At 32.1% G+C, this 19,295-nt stretch overlaps 1 protein-coding gene across 1 annotated transcript in view; it reads left to right on the forward strand.

Moving 5' to 3' along the window:
• Nucleotides 1-19,295, forward strand: part of LOC114936204 (uncharacterized) — a 50,059-nt gene that overhangs the window by 24,555 nt on the left and 6,209 nt on the right. Inside the window, exons 2-12 of the mRNA XM_029309313.2 lie at nucleotides 10,861-10,978; nucleotides 12,124-12,223; nucleotides 13,119-13,252; nucleotides 15,202-15,591; nucleotides 15,795-16,511; nucleotides 16,869-17,088; nucleotides 17,187-17,294; nucleotides 17,430-17,521; nucleotides 17,644-18,039; nucleotides 18,659-18,791; nucleotides 18,982-19,236. Of these exons, the coding sequence (XP_029165146.2) occupies nucleotides 10,899-10,978; nucleotides 12,124-12,223; nucleotides 13,119-13,252; nucleotides 15,202-15,591; nucleotides 15,795-16,511; nucleotides 16,869-17,088; nucleotides 17,187-17,294; nucleotides 17,430-17,521; nucleotides 17,644-18,039; nucleotides 18,659-18,791; nucleotides 18,982-19,236 (2,625 nt within the window). The 5' untranslated portion in view covers nucleotides 10,861-10,898. The remainder of the gene's footprint in view (nucleotides 1-10,860; nucleotides 10,979-12,123; nucleotides 12,224-13,118; nucleotides 13,253-15,201; nucleotides 15,592-15,794; nucleotides 16,512-16,868; nucleotides 17,089-17,186; nucleotides 17,295-17,429; nucleotides 17,522-17,643; nucleotides 18,040-18,658; nucleotides 18,792-18,981; nucleotides 19,237-19,295) is intronic.

Below are 19,295 nucleotides of genomic sequence, written 5' to 3' on the forward strand. Positions count from 1 at the left end.
ATTCTATTAACAATTTTAATAGCGATGCTAAAATCTTGTGATAAATTAAGATATACATATCAAACGTTCTATATTTTCTATAAAAATGATGGTGATAAAACGACTTATTTTTCTCCTCGCGCAAAACATTCTTCAGTTTTTCCGAGAGTCCCGAAACATGACATCTTACGTGTAAAATATCTCGCTGTGACAGATGGACACGGTTTTACGAAGTCATGTTTTTCGTAGTAGCTTTTCGCGCCGCGAAAAGTGGAACTAGACGGAATATGGTCAGCCGTGTCCGAAGGATTTTCCTTTCGCGCTTGACGAACAAATGTAATATGTCTGCATATAATTTTCTGTTTGCTAGATACAAAGAGGAATAGTTTAATTAATTAATTTTCAATTTCATTATATATGTATTATATATTGCATTATTTTATTATATATATTATATATACTTTATATATATTAATACATGTAATTATATTACATATTATTATATATATTAGTATATTAATTATATATTATGTATAATTAGTATGTAATATATATATATATATATATATATAATACATCATATAATGTGCTTACATGATTTTAAAATTATCTAGATAAAAATAAGATAAAAATATATAAATTCTTAGATGATTTTGAATTTAAATCTAGATAAAAGATAAAATTATATAGCGATTTAGCTAGATTAACGTCCACATAATATTATTTTTAAAATCGCTTACGTAAACACAATTATAAAAAAATGCATTAATCAGCTGTTACAACAATATGTAATTGTTACACATTCGCGCATATGAGACTACGTATATATACATATATTATAGTTACTGTAAATTGATCTATTAGTGTTAATCGAGGAAAATACTAGCAATTAATATTTCAGAGATCGCAAACTGTCTTGAATCACGTTGTTCTATCCCGAGGGTCCTATCATTCTTCCTTTATAATGGAACAAAGTAATTGCTTCCGCGGTATCCTTCGTTTAAATCGCGAACTCGACCAAGGCCGCAATTGAGGGAGAAACGCGAAACTCGGTAAGAGAGAAAGAGAACCTTTAAAGTCGGCTCTATTGTCACGAGCAATTCTGATTGCTCGACAGATATTACATTTTTGACGGCAATAATATAGAATTTCATCGAATAATAATGCCGAGGCTCTATCGTATCTATATACGATACAACAATAATTTGCCACGATAAATGAACAGAGGGAGATATTGTTCAAGAGCAAGTATAGCGTACATTTCATCGATGACGATATTAATGAGCAAATCACATTATCGTTGTTAGTTTAAGCCCGAATGGAATTATCATCCCTCAAAAGAGCATCGAACCGCGAAGATCTCTTGATGTACTTGCCACGAGCGAACGATGCATCTGCGAGTGCATTATTAACATGGAAGCCGGAAGAGGTGGCCAACCTCCAGTCTCCACCTAGCTTTCAAGATAATTAAATGGACAGTCGTGGAGGGAGACCGACGAACCGGCAATAAAAGCTTTGCCTCGGCGCGAAGAAGGCCACGTTATATACTTATGTTAAGCTTGCACTACTTGCGTGTTTCCGTAAAGATGGATTTAGGACGTAAAAAGGACCCCGAGAAGTCAGACTTGCGTGGCGGTAGATAAAATAATAAATAAAGTACTACTTTTCATATAACGTATGTAGCCCAGTCAATGGGTGGATTTGAAGTTGCAAAAGATTAAGGAAAATTGATACTTGACAATTTTGTTCATTTTAATGAAAACCCTGAGTTTGCGACTTCGGCGCCGCCATCTTGAAACAATGGTGCCGAAAACAGGTGAATTTTTTTCGCGCATATCTCGTTCCACAGCAATTTAGAAAAAAAGTATCATTTACAAAGTTGTAAAAAATGTTGTGCTGTACAACTTTGTAAATGATACTTTTTCTTTAAATTGCAGTAGAAACGAGATATTCGCAAAGACTCAATTTTCAGCGTCATTTTTTCAAGATGGCGGCGCGAGCGAAAGTTTGCAACCTTTTGTAACCTCAAATCTTTTTTTGTCTTCATTAACTTAATAATTTTAAAGAGATATAATACTTCTCTCTTTCTCCTTCTTGCAACAAGAAGAAATTATGAAATCGTCGATGTTTTTTCCCTTCGTGACATATAATTCGATCTCTTTTAGACGATATGTCATCGCGATAATTGCATTTTATTCCTTGCACCTTCTGATCTATCATCTTACGCGTGTGTGGGTATTTTTTTTTAAGCAAAGGTGAAACGGCGGATCGATCTTTTCGTCGTAGTTGATTTGTCTGACTTATGGCATAAAACCACGCTAAGGCAGAGAGAGAGAAAGAAAGAGAATCAAGTTATACATATAATTCACACAATTTCACGATAGCGTATTTCTCGCTGAAATAACGTTCCACTTTATTCCGGAATTCTCAGTTCTCTTGTTTCAAGATAAATACGGCGCTATTTGAAAATAATGAATATTATTTTACTCGCTCGTATTACATGTGTAAATCTTCACAAAGCGTGTGGTTTAAAAGAAATGCCATCCTCAGCAATCCTTTACTACGCGAATGAAATAAATTTAATGAGAAATTAATGAGGTCCAGAAAGACGAAGAGCAGAGATTCAGACATATATATAGGTATATATACAGGGTGTCCCAAACTTACCGTACAATCCATTTATGGGAAACTCCTAAGGTTATTTGGAAACAATTTTTCCTCAACGAAAATGTCGAGGGAGATCATTTTTTTAATGTTCCCAATTTTTGATATCATGTATCTTTGTAAGCCTTGAATTAAAATTCTATTAAAGTAAACTTTACCTAAAATTAACTAAGAAATGTAGTTTTGTTAATCATTTATTTTCACAAGGCTTAGTTTACAAAAAAGCTTTTTCAATCATTTATAACTCGTTATTGGACATTTTCGCTGAGGAATCTCCCATTAACGAGTGGTGCAGTAAGTCTGGAACGCTCTGTACGTACATATATACAGAAAAGGAGAGAGAGAAAGATGGGGTGAGACAAAGATGGAAGCGCTGATGGAACCCATCGCTCTTTAGCAAATCTGATTACGTTGCCCCGCGACCAGAGTCATTTACCACTACTCTTTTAGGACCACAGATAGCACGTGCATGTGTATGTGTGTGTGTGCGTGCGAACGTGTCACATGGCTCACCAGACTCCGATGAGCCGCGACCATCGCGAAAATCGAATAGGGGTTTGTGCTCTCAGCCATTGATTTCCGCTCCGTTTTCAGAGGGCATGGAAAGACGGAATTGCGAGTATTTACGCCGAACCGGAAGTGTACAGTGGAATGAGGAATGGTTGGTTGACGAGGTTAAAAAATTTATTAACTCAATCATCGCAGAAACATGCGTTGGCGTATGCGTTATAAAAAGGATGAAGCTCTTCGGAAATAGAAACGAAACCCTTACGAGGCCTCTATTATTAAGCCTCTCTATAAAAGATATATTATGGACGAAGGATGCAAATAATATTCTCGACGGTGGTTTTTTTTTTTTATATACTTGCGTGGATTTTTTTTCGCCCCGTAATTAATTTTTCCGATTTATTCCGGAATTACAAAGGAGCTGATTAATCTTTTGTCTGCCATCGATTTCACTTAGCTATTTAATTTATAAAATAATATTTAATTAAAATAATATGTAAGTTAAAATTATTAAATATTTAATTACTAATACTTAATAATTTTTACTTTATAAAATAATTTATAAAAGACTCTGATATATAGAAATACAAATCGGATAAGAGCCAGACGCAGATATTAGAATAAAATTGCCTTTTAATTTCTCTTTAATTATTTTGAACGTTTCGCTCCTTTATTTGGACCATCCTCAGCATATCGAGCATTAGTAAAAAACAATTCTCGAAACGTTCAAAATAATTAAAGAGGGAACAAACAATTCTCTTTTCTATATTTCTTGGCTCTTATCAACCATTTTTATATCTCTCACATTTTAATTCGCATCAATATTTTTCACCGTCGACGTACAAAAACGAATACGTTGATTCGATCTATCGATGTTAAATGTATAATGTAAAAGTCGATACGAAGATTACATTTAGTGATGAATTTCAACGAGATAATATCTGTCGCCGACAATCCCTCCCTGAAATTAAATTTGTCACTTCAACAGTAACCTCAACATCGATCTCGCATCTAAATTAACTATTGTTCTTTATTATACCACGTTTAATACTTAACCAATGTGATTCATAATTTATATACGGTATCAACAATGCAAGCATAGTGCGCGGTCGATAAATATAATAATCATAATAATAATAATAACAGAGTTGGATAATAACTAGTTAATTAGTTAAAAGTTAAAAAGAAGTTGAAAATAACTTTTAATTTAGCTTAATTAAAATTAATTTAAAATGTATTAATTTTTAACTTCAACTAGTTATTTTTTACCTTAAACTTAACTTTTTTCCTAACAATAAGTTAAATTTTTTGTATGTCTAAATACCATTATTGTTTTTTTATAAGTTAAACCTATTATTTTAAAATTAAAGTATTATTAATTTTTATTATTATTTGTCATCAATTGTAATTACCAAAAAAGAAAAAATTTCTATATAAAAATCAAAATTTCTTTGTTATTTGTTTATTATAAATTTTAAAAGAATTAACAAACAAAAGTCTAATTTAATATAAATAATGTTTTTAAAAATTAACTTTTGAGATTTTAGTTAATTTAATCTTAACTTAACTTTAACTGAGTTAAGTTTTTGTTCATGCAACTTTTTAGCTTAACTATAAATTAATTTCATAAGCAACTAACTTTAGTTTTAAAAAAATTATCTACTTACCCAACCCTGAATAATAATAATAATAATAACGACGTATATAAAGCAGGAAATTTTGGTATCAATTTTTTTTGTTTAAATAATTAAGGAAAAGTGTATATATATATATATATATATATATATATATATATATATATATACAATATAACCCTTCGATATATTGCCATCTCTCACTTTTCCTTAATTATTTAAACAAAAAAAATTGATACCAACCTGATAAAATTTCCTGGTAAAAAGATATATATATATATATATATATATATATATCTTTCTCCTGGGACTACAAGAAAATTCTTTCCCGGGGTTAGTCTTGCAGTTATAACATAGGGAGGTACCTCAAGGGAATTCTTTTCCACGCTCCTCTCGACATTCGTCCATTCGGTTTGCGTACAAAAGGGAGGATGCGAAGCCAGCATAAGGGAGAAAGAGAAAAAAAGGGACGAGAAGCTCTCGATACGTGTTCTATTGTAAATCCTCGCTCTTTCTCGCGCGAGCTCTCTCTCTCTTCCCGTATATTCCAATCTAGCTATCCTCCTCTAGAACAATTTCCTTTCCTTCTTTGAGGCCTCTCTTATCTCCGGATAATGGCGGAAGGAGGAAAACTCTCTCTCATGAGGGGGTCGAAAGATGGTCGAGAATGCGCGGCAGTCTTGAAATTCCGCGCGATCCTAAGCAATATTAAATTCGCTTAACGGGTGACCCAGTAATCCGCAAGATCGTAACCTCGTTAGCTAGTTTTCGTGAAATAACATGTTTTTTTCTTGGAGTGACGAGCAGATCGATCGACCGTCTGACGTATCGAGTTCGAACGACGCCTGCCGGTGTCTAAGATTGATTGATAAGCTGATAAGTGTATACAAGAGTTTAGAATCTGCTGGGGTTGTTGACTTTATTTCGTTCGACAGCTTTGGCAAAAATAATTGCACTAACGCAATTAACATCTGGATCTCGCGCAAATCGCGAATTTAAATATGTTTATGGACATTTTCGGAAATATTTTTTGAAATTTAGTTTACATATCTAATGAAATAAATATAAATTAGTAATATTATATAGTATATTAATATATTGATATTAATATATCAATTATATAATTTATTATTATAATATTTAGAAATATTTACAAAATATATAATATAAAAAATATATATAAAATATTTATATAAATAAATATAAATGTGAAATAAATGGAAATACAAATATTGTTTGAAAAAAAAATTTTCTGAAAAAAATACTATTGAAAGTTTCTCTTGACGAAAATATCAAGTAAAGCAATCGTTGTCTTCAACTTTCAATTTTTGTCTCTTCGTTAGTGATTAACAATTTCGAATTGAAATTCTCTTAAGGTCCCCTTGATATTATAACTCAGAATATACTTCCTACGTTTTGCTACACCTACGTCTTGCAACTTTGTTGAAGTTTCGTTGAAAATATTTGGTCTTCAATTGCTTATAACTGCGAAACTATTGGTTTTTCGAGATTTTCGTCGCGAGAAAAAATCCGCATATCAATGAATCTGCCATTTTAAATTTACGCGAGATGGGCAAATAATATACTAAAAATTAATCAAATTATTAATAAAATTAATAAAATAATTAATAAAATGTATAGCTTCTAAATATTCGACGAGCCGTTCGAGACAATAATAATCCCCTCGAAAATATATCTTCTTTTTGAAAAAACAGGTAGAGGCAACGATTAATGATCGATTATCGTTTTAACGAAGCTCCTCTATATATAGAAAGAATTAAACGGCGGATAAACGCGGATTCCGATAAACTTGATAAAAAAATCATTCGGCGAAGCAGGATATATTTGATTTGAGAAGTCGAGCGCGCACTAGTCGAATATCCGGCAAATATTTAATCTACATCTCTCTAGTTCCCTCGGGCATTTTTCGATGCATGCTACAGGAAGAGAGTCTGTATACTTCACGATAGACTCTTCGATATTTTACTTTTTTATTTTCCTCCGTCTCTCCTCGTCCCGATACGGCGTAAATTCAAATCAGATTCGGCCTGTTGATGAAAACGGAGCATACACTTACGATATGCCGTGAAATATTTACATGATATGGAGAAAAACACGTAGCAAATGCTTATTTTTCGTCAGTCTTTTTTCCCCTTAATATACATATATTATAAGTTTAATTTCGCTAAATTTTTCAATGTTAATTTTAACGTATGAACGTTTGTCAGCGCAAATTTTATGTTAATATGTGTGTGTGTGTGTCTTTACATATACAAGGTATAAAAAAGGAGTCGCATATTTTGAGAGCAAATAATATTAATGAAAACAAGAAAAATAGTCTAATTATGGATTCTACAATTAATATCTTCCTATTTGAGTTCTCAGTAAACAAAAGAGTATTTGCTAGTAACACATTGGATTATGATAACAATGGGTTTGTATCAATATGAGATTATATTGTAAAGAGAGCAATACAGTTTTGTAAGAGTATAATCAGTGTACATATGTAATAAAATTCTATTCACGATTTTTTATTATTCTTTTTTGTACTCTTTTATTAATTGCATATAGAAGCGATGTGTCTAATAAAAAAAACAAAAAAGTTTAAATAGAAAGATAGCCTATATGAAGATATTAATTAATAATTAATTATTTAATATATCTTCGAAGATATTAATTAATAATTTTTAATATTAATTAATTATCATTAATTATTTCATATCTTCAAAGATATTAATTAATTATATATTAATTATTTAATATATTTGCAAATATTAATTAATTGTAGAATGAGTTATAATTGGACTCTTTTTCCTTGTTTTGATCAATATTATTTATTCTCAAACTATGTGACCCTCTGTTTTAACTCTGTATAAATATTGTCGGATACATTACGAGGATGCAGAAAACGCGAGATAGGAGTAAATTAGAAACGTGGGCGCATTGTGTTCTTTGCAGCACGATTGAATTTACTAGTGTCTCATAAATATGGACCAGACAACAACGCGGAGAAAGTTCAAAGCTTATCGGAATCTACCGCTTAAAAGCGAACGTATATGGAAGTACAGAAGCGGCATTAGCGACTACTATATATACATACATACATACATATATATAATATATATATATATATCGCACATCGGCGATTGGATTTTATTTGTGTACGAAAGGTATATATTACTTAACATTAATCAGCTTATTGTCTTAGTTTTATTATACGCGGGCGTGTATATACATAAATTATCGAGCTAATCGGCGATTGAAAATAAATTTGCACGAGATACTTTTGATTACAAAATCTCCGATTCGTTTCATTTTTTCGACGGAAGATTAATGACAAGCCGCGCCGCGAGATCATTAATCCATTAATTTATACGTGCGTCACCGCGAGGTAAAAAACTTTCAAGGTAAGACAGTTTCTACGTCTAATGATTTACATGTACGAATTATTCATGACAACTTGCCAAGTTCGATTCTGCTTTACTTTACAAACTATCGATAATAATAATAAGACCGAGAGAAGTATGATATATATGATATATATATATATACCTTTCGTACACAACTTTTACCTTTAGATGACTGTTATATAATATTTTATTTTGGCTCTTATTGCCTGTTTGACACTTTAAATTTATATTTATATTTATATTACAGAGCCTTGTTAAACTCTTAATATTTTATTTTATTAATATTTTATATTAATTAATATACAGAATATTTCATTTAAATATTTATTAAAGCGTTAAATAGAATATTAAATCAAATACAAAAATTTAATACCAAAGCATTATTTTTATCTGCGCATCAACTTTTTCGCACACTTCTTTCGGCAAGGTGTAATTGTTAAATTAAAAAGTCTTGAAGAAAGTAACATGAAACGCATAATCTTTCCATTTTATTTTTTTTTTGAGAACCAGGAAACTTTCTGGAAAGATATTTAATCTAAAATTTATTTTTTATAATTTTATTTTTTTACAATTCCAAGGTAAGAATTTTTTAATTTAAAAATTGTACCTTGCCGAAATAATTGTGCGAAAAAGCTGGTGCGCGCGTGAACAATGTTTCGGTATTAAATTTTTGTCCTTGATTTAATATTCGCTTTAATTAATATTTAGGTGAAATATTTTGTGTATTATTTAATATAAAGTATAAATAAAAATGAAATAATACTGAGACAAATAAAAATAAAATGTAATATAAAAATAAATGAAATAAAATAATATAATAATTCGTATCTCATAAAATGTCTAAAACACAAGATATTAAATCCGAGGGATTTCAAAAATCCTGCTACCTTGACACAGTAACATAAATGTAAGAGACATGTAATGGTGTAAGCTCTTGGCTGGCCCACTTTCTGCTTAGTTATTGCTGTTGAATCTTGGCTCAAGAGCAACACTAACACTTTCATATACATTGTAAATGCATGTACAACCATATTAACAGATACACGATATTCGTGAAATAGTAGCGAAGATATATGTCAAGCAAGCTGTTACATCGTAAGATATTTGATATTTTCATTGCGGGAGCAAAGAGGAGCATCGGTTCTTAGATGCTAAATTAAAGAGAAATGCAGCCGCGCGCGGTATCTTCCAGATCTTCTTTGGCCTTTGTTTCGTAAGAAGGGCGAAGGAGAGACAGCAGCAACTATATTGTGTATGAATAGCTGTATACTTGAAAAGTACCCCTTTGCTTTCTCCCGAATCTCGAGCTGGAATCTTACGCGCTACGCTAATTGCCGCTATTGTTTCCGCTAAAAGAGAAAGACTAGCAAAGGAACAAAGGTAAATGTGCTACTTTGTAAGGGCCACATCGCACTTCTCTAACTTATCTAACCCAGTACTTGATGCTCTTCCTCTGTCAAATTCGTGGTCGATCGATTCCAGCCACGTACATTCAAATCAACCATGTTTTTAGAGGAGACATTTTATTCCTCAAATATAAAATCTTTCACTGTATTATTCGAATATTTTTCCGTACATTTTATTTTGCAGTCGTATATGTGCCATATATATATATATATATATATATATATATATATATATATTATATGTATATATACATGTACGCTTATGAGTATCGATTTACAGCGTTTTTTTTTTGCATTTAAAATTGTATGAAGTAATAATCAAGATAAATATGTTTCGATCGTTTCTGCATGTCATTTTTATTTATTCATTTTTATTTTACTTATGAATATTAAGTTTCAAAGTTTATTTGATCTGTTTATTTTTTGATTTGCAATTTTAACTTTTGTAACTTGAACGTGTAAAGTTCAGCGTTTGCTATTATCTAAGTAAAATTATATATAATTTGTAACAGCTCTTTAAAAATTAATATACATATAAAAGGCAATAAGAGCTAATTAAGTTCTTTCATTAATATTTATTTGTGGAAAAAGATTTATAACATAAAATATTAGACAGAAATAAATTCGAACGTTTAAAATTATATAAATAATTATTTAGATGAAATTTTGACGTCATCTTATATTTATATACATAATAAAAATATATATTATCTATATCTGCATTTTAGAGATAATTTGTTTTAAAGGCATAGTTATATATATATATATAATAAGTACATAAAAATACTTAAATAGAACTATGACATTAAGCGATAAAAATTTACAAATAAAAGTATGAATATATTTTTATATATATCTTTTATATGTTATAATTATAGTTACATTTTTTATAACTGTGTTTACATAAGCGATTTTAAAAATAATATTATCTGGATAATTAAAGTTAAATCTAGATGAATTGCTATATAATTTAATTTTTTATCTAGATATATTATTTAAATTCAAAATCACCTTCATCTTAATTATCTGACAATGAGCTGAATTCACATATTTTTATCTCATCTTTATCTAGCTAGTTTTAAAATAATTTAAGCACAACACTGGTAAAGTTTTACCCTTAATAATACAAGTACACATAAATTAGATGTATAAACTGAAAACCATCTAAAGCCGCAAGGCATGGATCAAGAAAATAAATAAAAAAAAAAAAGAATAAACAATGAAGATTCTCTTTTGACAAATTGATCTATTATGTTTCAGGCTCCGCTGTTTCGTAAGATTTATCGGATTTAGCAACAATGGGCTGGGCTCTCACCAGCCTCGGAGTGGCTTTGGTCATCGTCATCGCTGCCGGTGCTACACTTGTCCTTTGCAGAAGGTAATCATGATATCAGTGAAATAAAAATCACCTACGCGCCATCACGCGCGGCACAGAAAATTCAATTTCCAGAATAAAAATTTGTGCGCGACCAAAGGCTATTTTTAGTTGATTTTTTAAGGATTTCTTTGGGGATTGTTTAATTGTAAGTATAAGGGTTGCTTATTTGCATGCGTATGTACGATCGCGAGAAATGACAGAGAAGCGATTTTTTAAATTTTCGATCGTCTTTCCTTCCTTCTTTAATCGGCAAGAACATAATAATGCACCCTAGAAATTGCTAAACGCATTAATACGTGCAACAGGTGAAAGCCATCATTCACAACGAATAATTATTGTACCAGCAATTTGGTGCATTTCACAAGTTTGAGTCATTCTTTTCTGGTATAATAAATCAAAATCTGTCTCGCGCGCCCGAAAATATTGATATTATGGGGAGAATAATTAGGTAACTGTTAGTTCATAATTGTTTCGCGAATGGACGTAATTAAATTATTATTGCATTGTGAAATGAGACAATGTAACAGACGCGGTTGAGAATTGTGTTAAGCAATATTCCAAAAATAATTTGCTCAACTGACGTACAGAGTTTTGAATTTACGTTTAAAATATTATTGTTACATGCTGAAAAATGATTTTGTGCAATAACAAATATATAAACAAGAAAATGCAGAGAAATTATTTATTAAAATAATTGATGTGTATATAATGCTCTTTAAAATTTAAAAATTATGTAGAACATTCGAAAAATATTTTAATTTAATTATCAAATCATCGTTAATGAGAGCAAAGAGCGAAATAATTTAATTACCGTACAATATGCGCAAAATGTGGCATGCAAACGAATGCATTCAAATGCATTCGCGTTGAAAATTGATACTTAAAGAATCAATTTATTTTATCTATGTGTACATTATAATAAATATTATAATTTTATTATCGTGCTATTTTAATCAATCTAATTAAATATTATAAATTTGATGTTTATATAAACAAGTTGAGCGATCAATCAACTTGGGTTATCGCTTTCCGCCCTTTTGCTCTAACACGCCACATCCGATATTTCCGAGTTACTATCTGGAACAAGCCTATTATCTCGTGGCACATAGGCATAATTAGCTTCTATACTCCTGTCAATCCCGCAGATATTGCATCGGATGGCAATTTGGCACGAGGAATGTCTGGAGCGTCTGCGAGGAATGGAGGCAGAGGCTTTCTTGGCTTTGGGCACCACGGGAGGAAAAGGTAAATTTGTATTCTCGGAAAACGCAAGTTAATTCTGGTTACATCCTGGTGGATTTCAGGAAGCTTCTATTACTCTTCATATCTAGCTTACACAATTATATATTATCAGAACGATATTGATTTACATAATCGCCTTTTTTCTCCATTTTAAGACTCCTCGCCGATCGTGTTGGAATTGTGACGTCACAGAAAACGCTAAAAATTCTGGTGCTATTTCGAAATAAAAAAGTATTTCGAAAATATCTCGAAAACTATCTTTTTTCTTTATAATCAATCTACAGCTGTAAAATTACTGTAATATGAAGGCCAGTCTGCTTTTTGCATATGCGCAGTTATTCCGCATGACAATGTATCATTTTATGGTTGTTGATTGATTGTCAAGGGAAAAGAATAGTTTTCGATGTATTTTAAAAGTGTGCTAAAGTCATATCTGAAATAATATTTTATCGAAATATTTTTTTATTTAAAAATGGCATTTAAGAATTTTCAGCGTATGCTTTCTCGCCTCTGACGTCACAATCTAACATGTTCGCAGCGAAGATCCCAGGAGTCTTAACATATGAAACTGATAAAATCGATGAAATTTATCTCTCAAGATTTTTAAATATTTTTTTGTATCTGACAGTATTTCTCGGACAATATTATATTATTTATTAATTAAATGATATTAATTTCAATAATTAAAAAAATATAATTATTGATTATTATGATTTATATTTAATAATTTTTTAGTTTTAAGCTTGTGCACAATAATTTTCTCAATATTTGAAACTGATTTTGATTAAATGCGAACTTGCTTCATTCAGAAACTTTAGAAAATTTTCTTCAGCAGTCTCCTTCTACTTTGTATCATATCACTTTGCATCGCCATTTCTCACGATGGCACTATTTGAAGGTGGGATTGGTGAAGGCTCAGCATCCGACCGCCCAGACAATACCAGGCCTATATCGCCAGACTGGGAATACCTCTCAACATCTCCTGCATAGCGATAGCGACCTCCGACTAGACGCGCAAGGCGCCTTTACTAGGTATGTGACCGATTCGATCATTAAATCTCTGTGCATTTTTATGATATTCGTATAATACAGGGTGTTTCGGGAGAAATGGTCAGCATTCTCCTGACCATACGATTGTCACACATTTATCATTTACGTAAACATGTGTCCTATTCTGGACGGTTATATAAAGATACAGCGTGTTTAGTCATTAGTCTTTGCAACGAATATTTTTATTAATCTACTATAACTATATTCTTGGAAAAATTTACATTAAATTTTAAGCTTACACTAAACTTAAATAAAATTATAGCAGAAATAAAAAATTGTAAACTAACATAGGATTTATAAAACGTGATCGTGTTTATATTCGTAACAGGAAACGGCAAAAATTTAATACAATTGTTTTATAGTATTTAATTATATTAAGTTTATTAATGTATTTGTTCTTAAGATTGAACATGTTGTATCTGTATATAACTGTCCAAAATAGGACACGTGTTTATATAAATTTTTTTGCTTAAAATAATGTGTACAATCATGTCCTAAAATACTAACAATTCCTCCTGAAACATCCTATATATGATTGAAAACATGAGCGCGAGAGGAAGAAGAAAGAAAAAGTTTAGCATGACTTATGAGAGAGATCTTAAGTAAGGAGACCTTTAAACAAGTTCCCGGAAGAAAAAGTTTTTCCTTTCGATTAAAATTAGTTTGAAATATATTTTTCTGCAGTTGACGCTGATATGACGATAAAGAGGATTTATTTATGTTAGAAAGTGTTATACGAGAAACTCCATGACAAAGTGTTTTGTGCAAGAGCGTCACAAAGCACAATTAAATTAATTGCATCCGTATCTTCAAAGAAATTAATTAAATCCAGCTGTAATATTCTATATATTACTCATGTTATTGCAAACTGAAAGCTGCACAAATAAATTATTTTACGCGAAAAAAATTAATCAAATACTTTATATCTTCTTTTATCCGATCAAATTAATTAAATCCTCGATCACATTATATATGCTTCTCAAATTAAGCTAAATGAAAAAAATTATATTCTATCCTAAAAAATCTCTCTTTGCAGTCACATATATGTATATATATTTAAATTTTTTTGATACATATATAATTATCAGATTATAAAGAGCGTTATATATAAAAATATATAAATTTTTTTGAATAATTATTTTAATTTTTAATTTCTCTGTATTTTTCTTATTTATATTTATTGTTATATAGAATATTTTATATATATAATGCAAAAAGAGAGATTTATTGGAAATATATATATATATGTATATATATATATATATATATGTATATACATAAAATATTTTAGAGTTCTCAACTTTTTAAATTCAATATGATTTATTTCAATTTCATACTCTATAAAAAAAATTATATATACAGGATGTATCTAAATAAGTGCGAAAAATTTTAAGAGATGATGCTTTGTTGAAAATTAAGGGGGGTTTCTTATAAAACATATACTCTTATATTTCTTCCTAAAGAATTAAAAGTTAAAAATTAAATTAAAAATTAAAAAGGGAGATAAAAATTAAGTTATTTTTTTCTCACATTTCAGACAAGTTAAAAAAATGAAATTTAGTGAATATTTTTCACTAATAAAAAGAATATTTATTAATATTTAATAAAAAATAAACATTTAATTTTACCTCCCTCTTTAGAAAAATGTAACTTTCCTCAAGGAGAGATATAAGAGTATATGTTTATATAAGAAACCCCCCTTTATTTTCGATAAAGAATCATCTCGTAAAATTTTTCGCATTTATTTAGATACACCCTGTATACAAATCTAAAGAGAGATTGATCAGAAATATACATAAATTTTGATAAAATATAAAACTAAATGAAATTGAGTGTAAATGGCCGAGAACTCTGAAATATTTTACGTATTCACTCACATGCCTCACCTATATGCGCGTAGAATATATTAAACCTTTCATACTGTTGTACAGATTTGAGGCTGTCGACAGGGATTTACATCCACCCCTTGGCGGCAGCACGATACCACCGCAACCGCTACGACCGGCTCCTCAGCCACGACCGACCGCTCGTCCGAGGCCGTCGCCACTTCAGACGCCGAGTACCGTCGACTACCTGAAGATGCACGAGGCCGGTCCGGGTCCTCTGACGCCGCCTCCGTCGTTGCAGAGAGGATCGATACGATCGAGACCTCCCGGTCCGTCCGTGTTTCACTTTCAGAGCGAGCCGCCGAAGAATCACGGTCCTTTTCCACCCTCGATCGAACATTCCGCCTTCCTGTTCGACGATCCGAAAACGATAGTGGAAAATATTCAGATGACACCTTATCCCGAACAGAATCATGTAGATTCTAGATCCATCAGGTACGATCCCTAAAATATATCCGAAAAAACGTTCAGAGGATATCCAGAAGATATCCAGAGAACATTCGAATATTCTCTGCATGTCCTCTGAACGTCTTTCGAATATGTGTGCTGTTAGGGATATATAAAGAAAAATGATGACATTTTTTTTATTTAATTTTATTTATTTAATCTCTGATCACGACTTCTGTTGACTTTAACAGACAATTTGAGCCTCCTTCCAAAGACCCGACGCGATTTAGGTACGGGATGAGTCATCCCCTGGATGGTCATCTGGACAGCGAGGATGTCAATCGAAATTACGGCGGCTACGAAATCGTCCAGAGGAATCACATGGCGCGATCGTACGCGAGGAACGACTCCAGAGGGTTGCCGAACAGCTTCGGCGCGACAAATTCGTCGAACGCGACCAGTCAGATGATCATGGAATCGATATACGGTCCGCAAACCGTCTCCAAGATGCTTCAGAATAGTGACGGGCTGAACGACGATCACAATCGAAAGAACGGCGACGTGCAGAACATCGAGATGACCCCGTTCAAGAGTACCATTTCCAGCCATCAGGAGGATGTCGATTCCTACATCTTTCATGGCTCTCTGTCCAAATCGCAGGACCTCCAACGCGTCTCCCAGTACATTCAGAGTCTGCCCGATTTTCCCGTTTACGAGCCCGTGAACGAGCTCCAAGCGTACCCGAGTCGGGAATCGATACTGTTCTCGAACGCGATTCAGGGATCGATCGGAGACGAGGCGAAGATCACGAGCGAATCGGCCTCGAGCCCGATACCGCCGCCACCGGCACCGCCAGATCCACCGGAGGAGATCCCTAAGAAGAGTAGCCCGACCACCGGCGAGAAAATCTTCAGCGCGCTCAGGTCCGTCACCACCCAGAGCTACATAGATACCTCGGAGTTTTATAAGTGAGTTATTGAATATTAAAAATTAATTAGAGCTATCAAAAATTTATATTATTAAAAATTGTATAGTATATATATATTTAATTAACTTATATTATACATATATAATATTATAATTATTATTATATTATAATATAATAATTACAATATTATATAATATAACAATTTAAAATACATTTATAAAATATATAAATTAATTTATATATATATATATGTAATTAATTTATGACGTAATAAATCTACAATTTTGACGCTATTAGCTAATTTTTATTTTAAAAATTAAATTAAAATTATTAAAAAAAAAAATAAATTATATATATTTATAACATTTTTATATTGAATTATAACACTTTTTTACAGTTCGGTGCTTTCCTCTGCGCAACAAATACAACGGCTCACGTTTCCGTCGTTCGTAAACGAAAACACCGAAGATAATTTGCAGGATGCTGAATATTTGCAAGATATGCGGGATATTTATGCGGAAACCGATCCGGATGTGACCGGTCTAGATGGTTCGAAACGGAGTTCCGATCTTTATAGTCCAGAACTGAATCTGGAAGCTCACAGAACGGCGCAAGAAGTACCAATTTGTTCCTTTTGTTTTACATATAATATCAACAATAATTTATATCCTTCTTCATTCTTATTTTCAATCTGTGATATTTTTCTTGCCTGCAGGTATACAATAGTCTACAAGATCCACCGTCGTCTCCTTTGTTGGTTAAAGACAACAATCACGAGCCTTACACTTATTTATCAGATCCAAGTTTTACTCGAACGTCGGAGGTATATGTTCTTTTTTATTTCTTTGTAATATAATTGAAGAAAAGATATATACAGATAATAAGAAATATATTTAATATATGATCTTCAGACATCTGAATTATTATATTTATCTTTAATTTATCAATCATATTCTAGGATATTTTCAACAGCCTCGAACAACGACGTAAAAGTATGGAAAGACTGAACGGCATTCACGAATACGTAGAATTTGATGCCGATCCATCGAGGTAAAACTTGGATATTGTAGGAAAAAATTACGCAATGCTCGTCTAGATTATCTCCTCTTCATTATCGTATCTTTAAGGCTGTAAAAGCGAAATACATCGCCCATAAAATTTGTTATTTTTAGGAGAAGAAACAGCCAAGAACTCTACGCCGCCCTAGAGGAGGTCCAACTGAAGAGACGACTTTCGCAAAGTTTGGAGGAATCGTATATGGGTTATGGGCTCAACGATTTTACTACCAGATTGGGAAATCGTCGAGGTTCGCTCGGTATCGAGCCGGAACCACCGCCTGACGAGTCAACCTTGAAGAGAGCAATCAGCTGCGAGAGCGTATGTTCCGACACCAGCATTAATCTGAACGATCTCGAAGCGCCCATTGTAGGTCATATCTGCGTCGGGCTCGAGCACGAAAGATGGGGCGGTCGCGGAAGCGATTGCGAAGGCGATTTGGTCGTGAGCGTCCTGGAGGCCAGGGATCTCGTTGCCACCGACGATTCTCCGGCGAAAGATACTTTTGTTAGGTGGATATATCTCTTTCTCTTTGCTCTTCAATTTAATACTATTATTTTCAATAAACCTAAAATGCCGTGTTAAGTCTCCTCACTGAATATATTGGAATTGTGACGTCAGAGACAATACATTAAACATTCTTCGAAATAAAAAGATATTTCGATGAAACAGCACTTCAGATGGCTTTAGTATACTCTTAAAATATGAAAATTATCTTTTATTTTTTATAATCAATCAATAGCTGTAAAATGATTTTAATATGAGGCCCAGTTCGTCTGGTCTTTGCACATGCTTTCCACATGACAAAGTCTGATATCACAATCATTTTATGGTTGTTGATTGAATGTCAAAAGAATTGTTTTCGAGATATTTTAAAAGTGTGCAAAAAACATCTGAAATAGTGAAGTAATAAAAAAAAGTTTGGCATCTAAGAATTTTCAGCATGTATTTACTCGCCTCTGATCGTCACAATATAATATAGTCGGTAAATAATATTATATTGTGAAATTAAGTAATTCTTTTAAAAGAAATATTGTCATTTTTTCTTATAGCGATTTATTTTATCTTTCTCTCTCAGAAAAAACTAATTAATTTTTTAGCACAAGTATTCAACATATTTTTTTTTTGTAGGGTGTGTCTTTTACCCGACAGGCAGACCCACGTGCAAACAAGGATTTATAGGGGATGTCCATCGCCCAGTTATCAGGAGAAATTCCTATTTCCCCTTGATGGCGGTCCGGCAGGCAAAACACTTCTCGTTGAGGTGCTTGATTCGCTATTGATTTTCGTTACATTATTTTTATTTGACGCAAGTTAAATATTCTGATTAGCGAAAAGAGATAAATTTGTTTTTCTATTTTGGTTATTCTCCAAATGTTGATTTAAAATTAATAGTTTGAATTGAGTTTACAGCGATGCGTGAATTAAAATAGACTTTTCCTTCTATTATTCAGGTGTTTTCTGATGACTCCAGCATTGGCGGCGGCGCATCGTTAATCGGTGAAGCCAGTTTAAAGCTCGGATCTGTGGCGAGGCCACCAGCTACGACGTGGTTACCGCTCAGTGGGCCTGCCTTACCTACTCCACACTTAGGGGAGCTGATGTTTTCTCTCAGTTACTTGCCAACGGCGGAGAGACTCACTCTCGTAGTAGTTAAAGCCCGCAACTTGCGCGGTGCAAATTCAACTCCGGGTGATTTTTTCGTTAAGGTATAATTAAACTCACAATGCTCTTATATATATATATATATATATATATATATATATAT

This window comes from Nylanderia fulva, unplaced genomic scaffold (assembly GCF_048542155.1).
Source record: "Nylanderia fulva isolate GAGA-0341 unplaced genomic scaffold, ASM4854215v1 Scaffold4, whole genome shotgun sequence".
NCBI lineage: Eukaryota > Metazoa > Arthropoda > Insecta > Hymenoptera > Formicidae > Nylanderia > Nylanderia fulva.